Source organism: Pogona vitticeps, chromosome 3 (genome assembly GCF_051106095.1).
Source record: "Pogona vitticeps strain Pit_001003342236 chromosome 3, PviZW2.1, whole genome shotgun sequence".
Taxonomy (NCBI): Eukaryota; Metazoa; Chordata; class Lepidosauria; order Squamata; family Agamidae; genus Pogona; species Pogona vitticeps.
In genome coordinates this window covers 90,027,195-90,047,826 of record NC_135785.1, presented here as the reverse complement: position 1 = coordinate 90,047,826, position 20,632 = coordinate 90,027,195, and the positions used below count along the sequence as shown (strand labels likewise).

The following is a 20,632-nucleotide window of genomic DNA, read 5'->3' as shown; positions in this document are numbered from 1 at the left end:
TCTTAATTTTGTGTCTCCATATGGGAGTATATTGAGAGACCATGTAACCTTCAAGCTATAGAACACCTACTAGCTTAGCAAGGTTGTTCAGCCTAATGGCTAGAATTCTATGAAACCCAAGAGCACTGCTGAATGGCTGTACTGCACCCAAGGGAGGCTCCCCCTCCAGGACTAGAGGTGAATTATGTACATGTCAATGACTGGCACCTGGGTTTTGCTATGCCCTATAGCAACTCCATGGCTAGCTTTACTTTGCAGTCACATATGGTGTGTGAATTTAAAGGAAAACACATTGCCTTTCAAAGAAGTGTATTGTTTTCTCCAGTATTATTTTCTCAGATTTTGCAAGGCATCCAGTACAAGCACAGCTCTCTAGCAAAATGGTATGGCAATGTTGGGGGTTTATGCAAGCATAAATACATGTATTTCCACCCCCTGCTCCACACAAAGGTCTAAACATGCTAATCTGTTATAATTTTTGTGTATATTTCTATGTTTTTTATGCATCTGGAAGCCGCCTAGAGTGGTCGCAAGACCAGATGGGTGGGGTATAAAATAAATAAACAAACAGGGAACTACAGAAGAAGCCTTTGAGACTGCCAGTCTTTAAAGCAAATATGGGAGAGAAAGATAGGTTATTATAGTACCATGTTTCCCCAAAAATAAGACAGGGTATTATAATTAGTTTTGCTCAAAAAATGCATTAGAGCTTATTTTCAGGGGATGTTTTATTATTATTTTTCATGTACAACAATCTACATTTATTCAAATACAGTCATGTCATCTTCTGGTTGCTGCACAATGGTGGAGGGTGGGGTTTCACTTAACTAGGGCTTACTTTTGGGGAAGAGCTTATATTATGAGCATCCTGAAAAATCATACGAGGGCCTATGTTCAGGTTAGGTCTTATTTTCAGGGAAACAGGGTAGGTGAGAAAACTGAGATGGCAAGCATGGATGAAAGTCTTTACAGGATGGTCTGTATACAATGTTCAGCTGACAGCACAAACCCCTGTTCTGTAAAGAAGGATATATTCTACCTCTGTGAAAACCTTTATATAAATGTATGAGAAGTGGAGGAGTGGGCATTGTTATTATTTTTCTGTGAAAGGCTGCATTCCCTTAAAAATAACCTGTGACGGTCCATATACCAGTGATGGGCTGGCCAGAGCCCATATCATCCCTGCTCTCTGCTGCAGCTACCTTAGTTTCTCTCCCCTCTTACCTTTTCGAACTACAGGTCCCAGAATCCCCCAGGCAGCATGGCCACTGGACAATTATGCTAGATGGCAAAAATTATGACATGTGGTTTAGAGAAGTAATTTTTCCAAGCTCTGCTTCTTTCCACAGATGGGAAACATTTGTGTTTTTAGACTAAAGTTCCTAGAACCCTACAGGCAGCAAAGCTAATAATCATGCTGGGTGTAGGATGTTGGGAGTTGTTGTCTCAAAAGCTTCCAAACCTCTCAGATGAGCTGACTCCTGATGGGAGGTTTTTGGAACTGGCTGTCCAGGGGTTGTAGTTTTGCTGTATGCTCACTTTACAGCAAATTCTACTCACCGTTCTGGCCCAGTCTTCACTTTTGGAATTTTTTGAATTCAGGTGGTACAAAGAATGGAGGCAATAGAGGGGTTAGTATTTCAAAGGCCTTATATTTAAAAAATAATCTCACAGTGTCCTTCCACTCATTCTGAAGCAAAAAGGAAACAGGAATGTTAGCTGACACACCAAGAAACCCCCTCAGTGGGCTCAAAGTGCACCCTGCTTCCATCTGGCAGCAGGAGAGCAGAATTTTATGGACCTGTTGCCAAAAGAAAAATCAAACCTGGTTCAAGGCATAAGGCTTCCCCGAAAAAGAAAGATGACATAGGAGCATGGTGTTTTTTCCCCCTAGCGAATCACTATAATTGAAGTAATATTTCATAAACATTCAAGAGCTCTATGAAGAGAAGCTTTAATATGATCAAACAAATCATGATGCATGAGCACCCTCATTAAGGGAGAGGGGATTACAGTTGAGTGAATATACGCTGTATGGCATGTGGAAGCCTGGGGTTCCACTGAAAAGGTTGTGGGAAAGAGTCAAGAATGCTTAACCAGCTCTTGAAACCTTAAAAAACCCCACCCAACTATAAACAGAAGTTGCTGCGCTTTTGAGTGTTTAACACTTTTCTCCAAGAAAAGGCAGCAATTTGTGCAGACACTGAACTGATGTCTAGCAAAACTTGTCCCATTAACCACCACCCTATGCTGTGAAACTCACAGACAGCTTAATAATCTAACATAACAGACATTTTTACATTTTACGTGTTGAGGCGTCAGGTTCTGTTTCTCACTGGATCCTTTTAAAAAAAAAAACTTCATGAGCAGAAGAGTGCAAGGGCTGAGTCAATTCATGAGCCTTCTTGCCCCAAATAATGCTCAAAAGGCTTCCACGGACACAAGCAATCATGTTCTTTGTAGGATCCATGCTCAGCTATTTCCCCCCCTTGAGGGAACAGAAGCAGCTGCAATATTCAAAGCTAATTATCTTGATGATTTGCTAGGTTTTCTTCTTGAGTGTTAAAAAATTAAAAATTAAAGAGAAAATTGGAAAGTTGTATGTGTATGGGTGGGAGTGAATGCATTTATGAGGAAAACAGTTGCTAAGACAAAAGCCGAATGCAGAATGGGCTCCCAGGTCTGCTTCGGCATTTGAAAAGGACCGTGGAGTTGCTAACAGTCTTTCCCTCCCAGGGCTGGTTCTTCAGTGCAGCAGTGGAACGCGAACCTTCCACTGAAGGGATCCTCACTCCCGCAGCGCTGGGCATGATCCGGTGGGGACAGCACAGCAGATGTCACGGTCTTCATCTGTGCACTGCAGTCAGGCTTCTGTGGTTTGGGGTCAGGATTATTGTTTGGGCATGGCAAAATCCCAAGCAGTCTCTTGCGCGCACTTCCACATGGCCCTCATGAGCCGGGTAAACCCCATGTCTTTGGGCTTTTCCAAGCCTCTCATAAGCCTCTGCTTCATAATGGCCACAAACTCCTTGTTGCTCAGTTCACCATTGCCTGATGGAAAAAGGGAGAAAACAATTAAGTTATTTTGGAAGGTGCGGTGGGGCAGGGCCGGACCGGGGGGGGGGGGGGCGGCAAGGATAAAATGTTCCCAGAAATTTCAAAAAGCAGCTGCCAAAGGAGCTTAAAGTAGAATTAGCTTAGGGCTTATCTATATTAACACCACGCCAGGACATTTATCTTACTTTAATATGCTTTCTAGGTACTATGTACTTGTGATGTCTCCACAAGCCACAGTAAGACTGCTATAGCTCTTAACATCTCCTTGCACTGATAGGGGAAGGGCAACTATTCAGTGTAACCAATGACCTCTACCAGAAATCTGCAGCTGTTTGTCATTTTATACACACCCTGGTATTTATTATTAGTCATCCCCCCACCCCATCTTCCTCCAGTGACCTCATGGGATTTTACAAAGCTATTATTCTCCCTTCTTTTCCCTCACAAAAATGCTATGGAATTGATTAGGCTCAGAGACATGGGCTAAAACCCTACTGCTTTAGGTGTAGCATAAAATTACTCCTGTGGAAGTTCATAGGATGTTATGCCCAGCAGTCTACACTGAGTGCCTGACTGCCAAGTTTACTATGCTGCTAGTTGCTCTATGAACCTGTGGAATTGCTTGTTAGATACAACTAACATCTTGGTACAAATTTCGCAACTGATTGTGCAATTTTGAGTTATGCAGGAATGGCTACACAACAGGATTTCAGCCACTGACTAGCCCATGGTCAACTAGTGCATTTCATGGCTCAGGAAGGAGGAGACCTCAAACACCTAAAACTGCACACCAGCATTCCAGATGCTATACCACTCTGGCTCCTTATGCCACTCCCACTCCCTCCCAGTTTGCTTTCATTCACTAACTACCCTTCCGATCTAAAAGACATTTACTCAACTACTCTGGCTTTTAAAATTCTCATTTGTGTCATGCAGTCATGCTATTCTTGTTCCCAGTAAGGAGGGAATAGCTTTGCTAAGAATGACATGCTCAGAGCCCCAGTCCAGTAATCCTTCTATATGTGGGCTCTGGAAAAAAAAAGAAATGCATGAGAAAATAGGTGTGCTAAGAAACGTCAAGGAGATACTGTCCTTTTAAAAACTGCTTAATTCTGTGCATTCACATACTTAAATGCAGGCAAGTCCTTCAGAGGAAGATATGCCCTGTAAACAGGGAAATAATGTTATTTCACAAAAGTTAGGTAAAGGAAAAGATTCCCCTTAACATTTAGTCCAGTTGTGTCCAACTCTAGAGCATGGTGCTCATCCCTGTTTCCAAGCCATAGAGCCAGTGTTTGTCCGTAGACAGTTTCCGTGGTCAAGTGGCCAACGTGACTAAACACGGAACGCCGTTACGTTTCCACTGTGGTAGCACCTATTTATCTAGTTGCATTTTTACATGCTTTCGAACTGCTAGGTTGGCAGGAGCTGGGACAAGCGATGGGAGCTCACTCCGTCACGTGGATTTGATCTTACGACTGCTGGTCTTCTGACCTTGCAGCACAGAGGCTTCTGCGGTTTAACCTGCAGTGCCACCACGTCCCTCACAAAAGTTACTCTAAGGCAAAATCTAGAATATTAACAGCCCATTGCGTCCACTGCAAATAACTAAGCTAACTGTGAGTGCACAAGACCAATGCCTGATTTATTTTCCTCTTCTTCATCTTCTAACACCTTAAAAACAGATGCAATTTCTGACTAGGCTAAAGCTTCAGGTAACTTCAGTCACTTATATTCCTGTTTTTGTTGCCCACATCATAAGAGATTACCATGTAATGCTTAGAAGATTGTAAATACAATGAATAATCTATGTTTAGCAATTCTATAATCCAGACCCAGCCTGTTTCTTGAAAGGAAAGGCAGAATAGGAAGAAAGTGTCTTTTGCAATCTAAGACTGTGTATCAAAAAGTCTATTAAACTAGAAATTTCATGACCTTTCAACAGCAGCTGTGGCACAGTTGGTGTTACCTCAGCATAGCTCTTAGCTGGAATTAAGCCTGAGAATCTCACATTCAAAAATTATTTTCCCCTTCATACATATATAATACAGTATTTTAAAGAGAGCATGCTGAGCAAAACAGTTGCACATATCTTTGATAGCATTTGTTACTTTTCCGAATTATAATTATGTGTCCTATGGGGGATTTCCATTTAACGACGATTAGGTCTGTGCTTTGCAAACCGATGGTTCGCAAGACGACGATTTAAAACAGTTGATAGGTAGTTTGCAAAATGGCTCCCCGCTGTTTTCCGGACCGATTTTCACAAGACAGCGATCGCAAAATGGCCGCCCTATGGAGGATCATCGCAGGACAATCAGGTATTTTCCCCATTGGAATGCATAATTTCTGGGTACTTACATCTCAGAGGACCTCTCATGGACTATAAATGCCAACATGCTAATGAAGAAGGCATAGAAGAGGCTGTATTTCCTGAGAATGCTCGGCAAGTTAAATTTATCTCAGCATTTACTTCTGTCATGCTATCGTAGCACCATTGAGAGTGTCCTAACCTATGGCATTCTGGCATGGTTTGGGAGTAGCTCTGTAGCGGACAAAAAAGCTCTACAGAGAACCATTAAAATTGCCCAGAATATCATCGGGTTCCAGCTACCAACCCTGGATGACATCTTCATATCCCGCTGTCTGAGGAAGTCACACAGCATCCTGAGAGACTCTTCCCATCCTGCTTATAACTTTTTTGAACTGTTACCGTCTGGCAGAAGATATAGAACAATGAAGACTCGGACCACACGTTTTCTGTTTTTATCCCAGAGCTATAACTGCAATTAATAATGAGCTTAAAGACCACCAGTAGTGAATAATTAGTTGGACTGTGTTACTTGGCCTGCGGTGTAGATGTTTGTATTTTTAGTGGGGGACTTTTAGTGGGTGGGGATTTTTTGGGGAATTTTGTGTGTGTGTATGTGTCTGGTCTCTGGGTGTCTGTGAATTTTGTTGTATGGGTATACTGTGTATATACTTACAATGGCAATAAATTATTATTATTATTATTATTATTATTATTATTATTATTATTATTATTATTATTATTATTATTATTAACCGGTTTTCAATGCATTCCAATGGTTTTTTTTTCACATGACGATTTTGTTATACAGCGATTTTAACGGAACGGATTATCGTTGTCATGTGGGGCACCACTGTAATGCCCTGACCCCAAAGACCCTCAGAGTTAAGGCATTATTCATACTCTTAGCTGAGGAGCGACAAGCATATGTAGATGGGTGTCGGCAGCAGTGGGTTCAGGAAACAGAGAATGGGTGGCAGTGTCGGCTCTGCCACCACAGTCACCACTCCACTGCTTCTGTTTTGCTAATAGCCATACATGTTGACTGCAGAAGTGCTAACTGCCTGTGAGTCTTGAAATCTAGATCATTCATTCATACCTTCACCTGTCTTCCGTAAGCCTGTCTATTCATATTTAAAAAAGAACTTGCTATCTTGTTTCTGGTGCATCTTTAAAACAGAAAAAAAAATCTTCTTGATCCATGTCGATCTCTTACATCTTCATAAAGTCATTGGAATGCATTTATGCTTGTAAAATCGCATTCCAGTCTGGACCTCTAATTCACAAGGTGCAGATAAGGTTGATTTGCTGTTAAATGTGCACTGAATAACACTGGAGGATTTCTTCCTAGAAATTCTGCACATTTTTTATTTGCTTAGGTCTGAAGGAGTGGATTTTAATCCACAGGAACACACTTGAAAATAAATCTGCTAAAGTTAAAGGTGCCACAAGAATCCCTCCACCCCAGTTTCACATACTAAAACAGAGTATCTCTTTGAAAATGCTTGAGCTCCAAATTGAATATACATGCCCCTATATTTTCTGTCCTTAACAAGGATGCTGCCTAAATAAAGGTATTTTGGAAAGTAAGGGAAAAAATTCAATATTCATTTTGCTATTATTTTCCAAAACTTCTTTGCCTGTATTGTACAGCTCAATACCGATGGACTTTCTAAACACTGGATTTTTTTTGTTCAATACAAGCAGGTTTCTGAGAATGTCAATGAACTTAAATTTTCAAAGTGGAATATTAGGAGTCTAAACAAAACTTGGGTCAAAAGAAGAATCAAGATTATATATAAGGAAACAGATGCACCAAATAGTTCTGGCTAGTACTCAAATGAGAGAGTGAGGAGTATGTTCTCCCTCGTTCTTGGGTATCTCTGCTCTCAAGTATGCCTCCTCCTATTTCTTCCATTTAACTAGTCCATATTACTGTCAAGCCTTCTAACATGTGAGACTGAATACTGTCCTTTCAAGGCAGATGCAGGAAAGATTGTCAGGACAACCTTACTCCAAGAGAGTTTCTTCATGTAACAAGACTAGGCTGGATACTCTTGCACTTATTTTGTGCTCTCATCCTTTTTATGCAACTGTGAGAGTGTGTTTTATTAAACCTTTGTTTGATTTACTAGAAACACCACTCTCTGAAGACTTTGTTCCTAAATGACTAGAAGATAAAAACCCTCATTTTCCTCGAGCAATTGCTAAATTTGTTGCTGCTATTGTTTTCTAATGTGTTGCTGCTATTCAGTCTTCTAACCTTGAGTTCTTTTCTGAAATGGTGATCTTCTCTTCCTTACTGTAGCTGCACAAATGTTTCCTACGCCACCAATGGCTCCTGGATATGCAAGACTTGGCAAGCTGAAAACCTGAATCTGTAGGCGAGCTTTTGGATGAAGAAAGGGCCACACAACAATGGTGAAAGTTGATTAAAATGGAATATGGAAACATGCATGAGCAACAGCTTCTGCAGAACGGGATACTACTGGCACCAAAATAATTTAATGCAAAACAGAAGCCATACCAACTTCAACAACCTCCAAGGAAAGGAACTGTGTCTTACTAAAAGTTTTACTTGATCATTTAAATGGGGAAAATAGAGGGGAAAATACTGAAAAGGGGGAAGAGGAAGAGGATGATAGACGCATTATGCATTGATTTTGTTGTCCACTGGACTGCTCTGGAATCAGGTATTTCAAACCCCACTCCAATTTACTATCCATTTCATAGGCATTTTTGCCTCCCCCAGACCTCTTTGACAGAAAATGGACAATTTGTGCCAATTCTAATCCCAGGGCTCATTGCTTGAAGCCTCACTTAAGAGACTCCCTGTCTTTTCCAAATTATTTATTTGCAGCAAATGGCCCCTTGCTCATTCTCTGTCTATAAGTCAACAGAGACATGATGGAAATGAGGAAATTCAGGGATGATGTGACAAAGCTCAGCCCTCAAGGAGTTCTTCAGAATTTGACTTTCAAATAGTTTGAGAGCCCCCTGCAGCATCTTATTAAAGCTTCTCTGCACACATTGCTCTCCCCCCTAAAGCAGTTTTAAACTAATTCATTTATCCTATGTGCACAGGAAAAGTGGTGGTTGCCTGTATATCGCCACTTCATGCTACAAGTCACCCAATGTTATGTTTCTTGTAAATGAGAATCCTCACATGTTTTCTTATGTCATGGACTATTTTATCCACAGGACAGAATCAAATGTTTCTAGATCAGAGCTTGGAAAATATTTTTTTTCAAAAGTATTATTGTAACTTAGAGAAATTGCTCAGCCAGCACAGTTAACTGAAAGGTTCCGGGAGCTGTAGCTGTAGTCCCCCCAAAAGTAACTTTTCCAAGCTCTGCTTTACATTCACAAACAAGCCAAAGAGGCACTTAAAATCTGCACCTTTCTGACCAAAGGGTGTACGTACCATACCATCAACAGGCTGTCACTCTGGGAAGCTTACAGAAAGAACAGGATGGCTATAACCACAAGATGATCACAAAATCTGTTTAACCATAGATTAAGGAGGGGGAGAATTTCACTTGGTCTGAATTTTTTTTAAAAAAAGTAAAATAACTTATTTCATAATTCCTGGTCTAATATACAGATCAAAACAATTATCTGTCAGATGACATACTTCTCTGAAGTCTTTTATCATATGAAAAATTGTATACAAAATGTATATGTCAGGGAAAGTTCATTAAAAGGTAAATGTGAACTGTAATGCTTATATATGCATCTGCAGATTGACACAGAAGCTGAATGGAATGGTTGTAAGACTGAATACACAAGGAACTCACACAGACTGGATATAGATTGTTTTGTTCAATCCGTGTTTCATGGCATACTGCTTCTTGACATGCGGATGCACTGTCAGCCATTATGCCTAATACAATTGACAGATCTACGCAAAGATCCATCTAACCTTTTTAGAAGGCCAAAGAAAATCTCCAAAAACATACAGGGAAGTTTCTGACAGATTGCAAAAACCTGGTTTATGAATGAACACCCACTGCTTTTGAATGTAAAGCCGTGGGGGAAAAATAAAACACCTCTATTAAGTCTTAAGTAATTGACTCAGTTTTAGTTTTCTTGGCCCATCTATCCAAATATGGATAGAAGTGGAATAAAGTTATCAATGCCTGACATTAAATTAAGAGTCATTTCTTTATAGAAACATCAACCATTTCAGCTGGCAAGTTAAAACACCATTTTATGCATATGCAGCAGAAACATTTTGACCTGTTAGATGTGGAAACTACGTACATAACTTTGTTTGGCTAGAAGTGCAAAGATGTGCAGGAAGTCTATATACATGACTCTTTAAAGAAAAGTATTATTGTGCCAGGAAGCATGTTTTGATTATTCTGCTGCCATTGACTGCACTGTGCTGATGTTGCAGAGAGATTCCGAAGCAGAAGGGACCCTGAAGGACGAATGAAGCAGGCAGAAAAGTGAGAAATAAAAGCTTGAGGGAAAAGGAGGATTTGAAGAAAGGACCGTTACAAGAAACAGAGGAGACAACAGGCCAGGTGGAATGAACAGATTTTAGGCAAGAAAAAGTAAAAAAAGCTGGTGCCCGTGCTGATTGGGGGATTCTGACAGCTGTGGCCCAAAAAAGGAACCTCCCCGATCTTTGGCTTTCTTACAATTTCCTTGGGGTATCTAGCTCACCTTAAATCTGCGGCAAGGAAGAAAGCCAACAGCTATGACATTCAAACACCTTCCTTACTGTCCTGCCTCCACCTTGGTCAGTCTTCTTTTAGGATGGTCTATTGCATTCAAAAACTTGGGCTTCTATTTGTCCACTCCTGTCAACTGTCTGCCTTCCACTGATCTGGGCCCAGAGGTGGAAAATACAGGAAATTCTTAAGAAAGAGGACTTAAAAAGATATTAGATATTACGGTAGTGGATAGTTTATCAGAGACACTACGTAAGAACCCGAGAATATATATTAAGGAAAATTGGGAAATGTTTTATGATTGGGCCCAGAAACAGATATGAACAGAGAATGCATTAGAGATTAGTACATCACAGTCAGGAAGTCAAGAACTTTTTAGATATTGTATAAAAGCAAATATCCCCGTTTATATGTTTTTTGTTGTGTTTAGCTGTCAATCCCGTTTTTCCTCTCCCTCGTGTTGTTGTATAGTTGTCTTTGTAATAGTTAATAAAATAATAATAATAAAAACAAAAAAACCCAACAATCCCACAGGCCAGAGTCCTTTTGCCAGTTTACACTTGCATAAGGGGAAGTCCATGCTCCATAGATTACAACCATTACTTTCTTTCGTTCATTCGTTCATTCGTTTAGTCGTGTCCGACTCTTTGTGACCCCATGGACCAGCGCACGCCAGGCCCTCCTATCTTCCACTGCTTCCTGTAGTTGTGTCATTTTCATGTTGGTTGCTTCGCAGACACTGTCCAGCCATCTCATCCTCTGTTGTCCCCTTCTCCTCTTGCCGTCACACTTTCCTAACATCAAGGTGTTTTCCAAGGAGTCTTCTCTTCTCATGAGATGGCTAAAGTACTGGAGCCTCAGCTTCAGGATCTGTCCTTCCAGTGAGCACTCAGGGTTGATTTCCTTTAGAATGGATAAGTCTGTTCTCCTTGCAGTCCAGGGGATTCTCAAGAGCCTCCTCCAGCACCATAATTCAAAGGCATCAATTCTTTGGCGGTCTGCTTTCTTTATGGTCCAGCTCTCGCTACCATACATCACGACAGGAAAAACCATAGCTTTGACTATTCGGACTTTTGTCGGCAAGGTGATGTCTCTGCTTTTTAAGATGTTGTCGAGGTTTGTCATCGCTTTCCTCCCAAGAAGCAGGCGTCTTTTAATTTCGTGGCTGCTGTCTCCATCTGCAGTGAACATGGAGCCCAAGAAAGTAAAATCTGTCACTGCCTCCATATCTTCCCCTTCAATTTCCCAGGAGGTGATGGGACCAGTGGCCATGATCTTAGTTTTTTTGATGTTGAGTTTCAGCCCGTTTTTTGCACTCTCCTCTTTCACCCTCATTACAAGGTTCTTTAATTCCTCCTCACTTATTAATTCCTCCTTACTTTTTAATTCCTCCTCACTTGCTTTCTTAATGAACAGTAATTCATCACCAAGACTTATGCAATTTCTTTTACGCAGGTGTAAATTGGCAAAAGGATTCTGACTATGGGTTTATGACCCTGGCTTACAGTCTCACTGGCAATATCTATATGACTGCTTCTAAATCATTGGTCAGGGAACAGGTAAATTACCCCAAATGGGGTAAAAATGAAAATCCTGGGGGTAATGAGGATATGACCCTAACCCCCTTTCCTCATGCTCCTCTTCCTTCTCTTCTACCCGGAGGTCCCTGGCTGCTCGATCATCCCCTTCCCACCCTGGAGCCGCCTGACGGCAGAGAAAGGGAACTGCCCCCATGGGGCCAAGGACTGAGTGCGGCCCCGCCAGGCGAAGGAAGCAGCCCAGGCACGGGTTAGCGAGGCTTCAGCGGCGGCGCTTAACTGGCTGTGCATGACCGAAATCCTCCCTTTAAATCAAGGGGGTAATGTTGGCATATATAAATTTTTTAGGGGGTAAAAGGTAAAAAAGTTCCCTGACCCCTGTTCTAAATAAACCATTCAGATGATGACTGAAAGCCTGTTCACACAGGTACAGTCATCCACTGGCAGTGATTTTTAGAAATTAAAGACTCCTCCCATCCCACAGCTCCCAGTGTATTCCTCACAATTAAAGGGATTCCACGTGACCCTTCAGACCCTTAGATAGGGGACATTTTTTATTCCCCAAAATATCACTGTGTCATCAGCCCTACACGGTGTAGCTGTGCAAACAGGATTTCAGCCATTGTGAATTAGGGCAACCAGTTACAGATCAAACAAACAAGGGGACATACTAATTTATATGCACTGGGATATAAATTATACAGTTTACAAGGACTGGAACATCACGTCAGGATACTTTTTTTTAAAAGGCGGCTACTACTTGGTTTGAATAAAGACAGGTGCTAAAACTGTATTCCAGTGGCATGCATTAGAACTGGCCCTTTCCTGACATACGGCAAGAAGCCCAAAGTTTTGGGATTTATGGTTATTTTCACCCTCTTAACAATACTTTACGGCTGAACAAAGTGTTTAGTGTTCACATAAAAACGACGGTAAAGATCATGTCTACTATGTTTTTCTGGCAATTTTTTTTCTGATCCTGAAGAATGCAATGCATTGCTAAATGGTTTTTTAATTTTTATTTTCTTGTAGAAGTATACCATATGAACGAATGTGGTCTAAGGCCAATCTCAAAAATTGAAATTGTGTTGTTATTCCTTTCTCTGTTTTTGAGAACAAGTTGCAGGAAGCTTCTAAGAGACCCTGGATAAGAGATTTTAGAAAAAGATCAATGCCTCTTTACATTCTTTTATAAAGCGTGCCAATTCGGTGTATGAAGTTAAAAGAACAGCATGATGGCCGCTTAGCAGAAGCTGTTTGCTTAGAATTCTGACTCAGGGAATCATTTTCAGAAACTTAAAATGAGCATTGCTGAATCAGAAATCTCATAACCTAAAAAGAGCACCAGGAAAGCCCTCTGGAAAGAGATCACAATTAAACTGAGCTACGTACCTCAAAGCATTAAAGGAATAGAAAACATCACCATTAATAGACAGGCACAAAAGGCAGGCCAGAATCTCTGAGCAGTGCCTCAAACATACAAGGAAACCTATGCTTACAGCGGGAAATTGCTGCATGCCACTGAGATCAACAAAAGTCAAAATAAAAATTACACCAGAAAATACATCAGGAAGAAAAAAAATTCAGTGTTCCATTAGGGGAAGAAGATGCACATTAGTTGCAGCTAAACTATTCCATTTAGTTTCTTTCTAGATGTAAATGTATCAGAAGCAAAATAAAATCTTGACAAGCAACACAGACACAGCCTCTGTTTATCTCAGAAGCATTTGTGTATGACTGCAGTACTACAGACAAAAAAGGATTAAGGGGTTTTTGCAATTCAACATTAAGGGGTTTTGATTATGTGTTTGGGGAAGCCACAAGGCTGGGGTTGACATGATAAATTCAGACTGTGCAAAGGCAAGGAGTGAGATGACTACACAAAGGAGGAGGCAAGATGAGGGGATTTCCTCATCTATCTTCTGCTCTCCCATGGACATGGACAGAATCTGGAAGAAGGGGAAGCCATTTGCCGCCTCCGTGACACAAAGACCATCACTAGGGCTTCCTGGCTGTGCCTCTGAGTCTTCTAGAACAGGGATGGGGTACGTGTGGGTTTCCAAATGCTCTTGCACTGCATCTCCCACCAGGTACAGCTAAGCTGGCCCCTAGTGATGGCTGGTGGCAGCTGCCCTCCAATAACATCTGGCCGTGTGTGTGTGTGTGTGTGTGTGTGTGTGTGTGTGTGAGAGAGAGAGAGAGAGAGAGAGAGAGAGAGAGAGACAGAGACAGAGACAGAGACAGAGAGACAGAGAGAGAGAGAGAGACTTTAGCACTCTATCGAAGGATTGTGGTGTCTTCACAAATATTTCCTACTTTCTGTGGTTGAGGAAGGCTGAGAAAACTATAACTAATCTTTCTCATACTCATGGAAGTTGTTCCTAAGACAAGAGGAAGAAACATGTTTAGTCATTTACAAAGAAAAAAAATCAAACTGAAGGAAATGAAAGGGCACAAAGAATTCAGTCTTTTATCCTTTTTTGAATTGGATGCAGAATCAACACTTTCAGTGTTGGACAGGCGGCTGCGTGAACTAATTGGACAACACGCCCAAGAAATCCTAAGCAAAAGCTTGTGTTTGATGTTAATGCTGAACTCGGCATAAGGAATAATGAGTTCCAAGGAATTCCTTTGACATAACAGCCATAAAATATATATTAGCGCAATTAGTAGAGTGTTCTGACCTTCGTGCATGTGCAGTCAAAGGATGCTCCTGCACAGCGTGCACACACAATCCTATATGCAGGACATCAGCCAAAGGACAGCTTTGTCTGAAGTGATATTCTCGCATGAGGTTCAACACTGCATCCCTTGGAGTGTGCACAGGGCACCAGTTACTACGAACAGGAGCCTGGCTTTATGCATGGCATTGGCACAGGCCCCTGTAGCTTGAAATTTAATAAAAGAATAAAGGGGTGCTTGATACTGCCACTCAATTAAGAGCACTAGGTGCAAAATTGTTTGCAGTGTGTCTTTTTCCACAGAGGGAAAACCATATAAACTGCATAAAACAAAAGAGAAAATGAACAGTCTAACAGACATGTCTGGTGTTTGGGATCTGGTGAGCAGGAAGTTAGCTTTGTTGTACTATGCATTTTAAGGTGTATTGCTTTGTCTCTCTTTCTTAGATGTTCTGTGTACAAATCTCTTATGATCATGATGATTCTGCTTTGTTGGCTTTAGTCTTTTTTTCTTATAGTTAAACATTAGCACCAAACTTGGTCTCAAAGTGATCCCTGTATATTTAAGCTATATACTGTTTCATATCACATCATATCATATCATAGTGGAATCATATATCTTGGTAAGTACAATGGTAAAGCCACAGCAGGGAGGCATTTAGAAAAAGGAGGTCTGAATATGCTCAGTTCAGTGTTCAGCCCAGCTTGGCAACGTACTGGGATGTATCTTGAGTGAACATTCATCTCTAAGACACAAACATTTGTTGCAGTGCCAACTCATTTTCCTGTGCAGAGAGGAAGCAGCCTATCTGCAAATAATCACAGAGGAAGGAGTACTTTCTCATTTTTCTTCTGACTTGCACAATATCAGCATCTCTGCAAACCCACTTGTTTGACGTCACAGAGCTCTATTTTATCTTCTGGGCCAAATACCACATTATGTGTCTATTTGTGCAACTGTTTCTCAGTCCCAGATCTCTCCTCCAGTCCTTCCACCATGTTCCTCAACACTGTTCCAAGTGTCCCCAATCCTTCCAGCACAGGATCTTTCAGAGGGGAATTCGATCCCTGGTGGAAAGACACCACTGGATGCCATCTATTATTCTTAATTAAGAAAATAGCCTCACTTTCCCTCTCAGAAGCTCAAGACAACATATGTGATTCTTCCCTGCTCATTGCTATCCTTACACAAGGTACACAGGGTAGAGAAACAGCAACTGCCCAAAGGCTACCTGGGGAGCTTTGTGGCTGCAAGTATATTTGAACCTGGTTTGCCCTAATCTAAGACTAAAGTATGCTCTACATCCCTACAGGAAAAGCGAGACTTTAAAGGAACTTTACTTACCATCACAGTCAAAAAGAGCAAACACTACATCACACACGTGGTCTGACAGCTCCACCTTTGCCACAGTCTTGGCTACCTGCTGCATAGTATCTGAAAGAACAATGAGAATATGCTACAAGTCAGATATTGGTAAAATACAGGCACACATCCTGTTTGTGTCAGGGATGGATTTTAAAAAATTAAAAGCGCAGAAATATGCAGGCAAAAGATTGCTTCTTATATCCTCAGCAGGGTATCAATGGCTTAGTTCTACATCAGGTGGCTTCATTGAAAAAAGGAGGCCACATGTCTGCTGCACAGCTCCAGTCTGCTTGAATGGGGATGGCTTGCATATCATAGTAGACTGTATTCTGTGATAGCACATGTAAGTTTCAGAGCACAACCAGAACAATTATTCCAATATGTATTTTCCACAGAAGAAGTCGTGTTATCATGAGATTTGCAGAACCTACTGTGGCTGAATGCAGCTAACTGGTAAAAAGCAAAAGCGTGCTGCTTATATACCACCCCATAGTGCTTCAAGCACTCTCTGGGCAGTTTACAAGTTAATTATGCAGGCTACACATTGCCCCCCCCAGCAAACTGGGTACTCATTTTACCGACCTCGGAAGGATAGAAGGCTGAGTCAACCTTGAGCCGGCTATGTGGAATTGAACCCCGGGTTGTGAGCACAGTTTTGGCTGCAGTACAGTGGTTTAACCACTGCGCCACAAGGCTTTGGGTGCCTCCTAGCCAGGCACACAACCAAGATATATACCAGTTCCTCATTAATTAGCCACAATAAGTAATGCAAACTTTGAACACCAATAGGAAACCAGCCAATATAATCCAAATAAGAAGAGAACACATGTCAAGGATAATGAGAAATCCATTCTATGTTATTTACTGAGCACATCTATATAACCCCCTCTGAAGACACTGAGGTCAATTCAGTTCGTAGCGGCCTTCACAAAGGAGCAATGGAAATCATCCCCAAAGGAAGAAATAGCCTTCATTATCTTGTCTGCAATGTCCAGGATGAGCAGTAGTAACTGGAGACATAAAAAGCCCAAAGATGGCTTATTAACTAAACAAATTTGCCTGGAATAATTGCAGTGTAATAAATGGAATCAGTATGATAATGAATGAATGCTGAGGTTTGCTGAGGTCTCCTCCCCCATAAGGTATACATAAAGAAAGACTGTGTCTGCTTAGTGCATTAATGAAATATACAGTGGTGCCTCGCTTAGCGACATTAATCAGTGCAGGAAAAACGTTGCTAAGCGATTTCATTGCTAAATGGATTTTAAAAGCCCATAGAAACACATTAAAACACCATTAATGCGTTCCTATGGGCTTAAAAACTAACCTTAAACAAAAATCCTCCATAGGGGTGGCCATTTTCGGTGCCTCTAAAGCGAGGCAACACAGCGGGGTGGCCATTTTGTTTTTCCGGTGGCCATTTTGAAACAGCCAATCAGCTGGCTGAAAATGGGGGCTTTGTGATGATCACTTCCCCACGATCATTGCAAAGCAAATTTTTCCCATAGGGACCACCACTAAGCGATTTCTTTGCTATGCAGAGTGATCACTAAGCGAGGCAGCACTGTAGTTGGGAAAAGCTAGCGGTCTAGGTGCTACAGTAAAAAAAAAAAAGTGGCATAGGAGCCCATTCAACATCCTGATTTTAAATCACAAGGGCAGGGGAAACAGGCTGTGAATTTATTCAGGTGTCCCCTGGGCAATGACGGCAGCCTGCAGGCTGATCCTTTCACTCCAGAAGCACCAGTGGATTGCTTCTGGCAGGAACAAGGAGGAACAGAGGCCTGTCTTCAGACATTTCCCGTGACACACGGATAGCAGGGTGCAGCAGTGAGTGCAGACCTGTTCCTTCAAACACATGATGCTAATACTGTGAAGATAATAATGATATTGGGGTAGTTAGGGTTGCCTGCTGTGGCAAAAACATCAAAAAGTCTTGTGTTACCCTTGAAGACTGCCTTGTTGGTCTTTAAAGTGCCACAAATCTCCTAGATTTTTCCCCCAACCATGTCAGCAGGCAGTGCTGAATCAGAGTTAATATCAATAATACTCTTAAACTGTAGATGGTTTGTGTGTGGATTTCCTCTGGGCCTCCCAGGAAGCCCATACAGGTGACACCACTCCTCTGAGATTACATCCAGCAAAATAGATAGCAGGAGATCCAGAAGCTTCCTTTCCTGTCTCACCACTGCTCCCCTCACCATAAAGCTGAGTGAATGAATTAAGAGACAGATACATATTTTAAGGCAAGGATGAGCATACATTTGAATGGAGAGTCTCTCCTGCTTTTGATGTGGGGAAGATTCCACCTCTTGCTGTGAGGAAATGGGAAGGATGGAATGAGAGGAAATAAGGATGCCTGAGGCTTTTATGTCATAGCTCTGTTTATATTTAAAGAGGAGGTTTATTTTTATGAGCAGAGCTTGGAAATGTTGCTTTCTGAACTACAACTCCCAGAATCCCATGCTGGTGGGGATTCTGGGTGCGGTGGCCAAGGCAAGAAACATTTCTGAACTCTAGTTATGAATATGCCAATAAAGCAAGACTCATGGATATCTTTGTGGAACCCAAGCATAAGCTGGGATCCTATCCTGAGGATTAAACAGAAAACCACAGGCAGCCGTGAGCAGAAGCTCTTTGGATACAGATGGAGTGGTAAAGGGTAGGAAGGTGTGAGGGAGTCCAAATCCTACTGTTGCTTATTCCTGTTATTATTTGGAGATCATCTGAATCTAGCCATCATCTTCCCTGCCAAAATTCCAGGGGCAATGTATCTCTGGGGCAAGGCTAAAAATCAATTCTCACACAGCAAGATCTCTTTCATAAAATTCAACTAACCAATTCCTATAGTGAACAGCAGGGAAAATTCAACACCATTCATTAATTCTAGACATGTCTATTAACCACAGATCATTACATGGTGAATAAACAAAGCAGCTATAATAAGTAGTTTCTTATAACAGTAATCCCCTTCACCATTATATAATCTTTAAGAAATCCCTTAAATCTCTTCAGAAATGCCTATTCAGGACTTTTTCCACCTACACCTTCCTTTTGCTCTTCTATGACTGTCCTCATTATTTCTTCCGCCCACACCTGCCCTAAAGGAGGACACCAGGACAGCAGTAACAGTAGGTTCCCCCCCCCCTTAATAGGTTTCTTCACAATGAAAGGCAAAGCCTTTCAACACCAGTGATGACCTCATGCATTAATTTCTTCTTGTTCAGTGGTGCAAAGTAGGCCAATGTTTTCCTTCAGCTTTAATGGTCGAGAATGGTTCCCCAGGTAGGAAAGGAGATAGAACAACTTGGTGTTCAATATGAAGGCAAGCCCTGACCTGCCAAGGGAACCAACATCAACATTTAAATGCATAACACTAGAAAAACGCTGAGGGCACTGTGAATTTAATCCTTTCTGCTGGACAATTCAATCATATTTCCAACACTGCTAAATCCAGGTAAGCCATTCACTATCAAAGGGTGCATCATTTGAGTGTGGTACAGATTCAGTCTATGAAATCAGTTGCATTCTGTGGTTAGATAAATAGAATATACACAGGTGTAGATCCAGAGTGAATATGCCGATGTACTGAGAGAGCCTCAACCTATGTGTAATAATGCTTGTAGACTGAACACAGTGAATGAAATCGCATTGCTTGTCTTAGTATGTTGCGGTTAGAGCAGTCCAACTGAATCGATGGAAATTACAGAGGAGTTGACTCACCAAATTGCCCCTGATCCAATGGGTCTGTTCTAGCTGTGGCTTGGGGGTGACTTTATAGGCATTTAGCCTGGTGTATGGTCCACTGCAGGAACTGGCTGATTCACTCCTAAAGCACAGACATCTTTTCTGGAGTGAACCAACTTGCCCTGAGAATGAACCAACTTGCCCACATCTTTCTGAGTTCCTTTCAGGTGCTTCTGCATTTGTTGGTGTGGGTAGGATTAGTCTGGTTTGGTTCATTTCCAGCATATGTGATTGCTGGAAATCAGTCAAACTGAGCTGGCTGGTTTCAATTTCGACATATCACTAGTGGTTTAAACAGTCAGAAACTTCCCCCCTTTACTTTTTTTTTAAGTCAACTAGTGCAGTGCTGATGCACTGTACCTTTTAGAGAAGTTTTTTTTTTTAAAAGAAGGCTTCCTTCTGGAAGCAGGAGTAGACAGGAGGAGGCAAGGTGAGTGGGGTTTTTCTTCTTCTTTCTTTATAGTTTTTCTGTCCCTGAGAAAGCAAGTTGACTTCCTAAGGTATAAAGAAGAAAAAAATGTCCCCATCTTGCCTCCTTCTGTTTATTCCCACTTCTGTGAGGAAGCATCCAATTCAATTTTTTTTAAAAAAATTCACTAAAAGGTACAGTGGGCCAAATAAATAAATAAAGATTGCACTTCGTGGCATATGGAATATTCTAACTGATTCCATATAAACAACAGGATTTCAGCCGTTCAATTGCAATCTCAGCCCATTTCCTGAGCAGGCATTTCTGAAGCCATCTTTAGAATTACACAGAAAGGTAGCTCAGTGGTAGCTTAGATGCTATGAATACAAGAAGTGAGATTCAATCATTATGAGTTCCAGTTTGAAAAAGACGACTGCCTAAAACTCTGGAGAGCAGCTGCCAGTCAAATTAGACAAGAGTCAAACCTAGTATGAACTTCAGCTGTAAAAGTCTGTGGTGGTATAAAGCAGGAGTGGGCAAGATCCCATAGCACCTCACAACCATTTAGGAGTAAGTAAGTAAATAAATTAAAAGAGGTCAAAAAGGCCATGAGGGCAACTGAGCCCTGAGCTGGTACTTTAGGAGGAACAGTATGTCTCTCCCCCCCTCCAAAGCTAAAGCGCCTTTTGTTAAAATAACCTCTGCTAAGCTGAGAAAAGCCCCCCCCCCGACCACTGGAATTTGCCCACCTCAGTACAAGGTATATACAGTACAAGACCAGATGTCCAGTTGGTCTGATAAAACTGTTTCCTATAAGCAGAGATGGGATGGTACTAGATAGATA

General features: G+C 41.5%; 1 protein-coding gene across 2 annotated transcripts in view; it reads right to left on the bottom strand.

Moving 5' to 3' along the window:
- Positions 1-1,938: 1,938 nt before the first annotated feature.
- Positions 1,939-20,632, bottom strand: part of MICU1 (mitochondrial calcium uptake 1) — a 184,626-nt gene continuing 165,932 nt past the window's right edge. For both annotated transcript variants that reach the window (XM_020783150.3, XM_078391364.1), the window contains 2 exons: positions 15,612-15,701; positions 1,939-3,051 (listed from right to left, as the gene is read on the bottom strand). In XM_020783150.3, the coding sequence (XP_020638809.3) occupies positions 2,891-3,051; positions 15,612-15,701 (251 nt within the window). In that variant the 3' untranslated portion in view covers positions 1,939-2,890. The remainder of the gene's footprint in view (positions 3,052-15,611; positions 15,702-20,632) is intronic.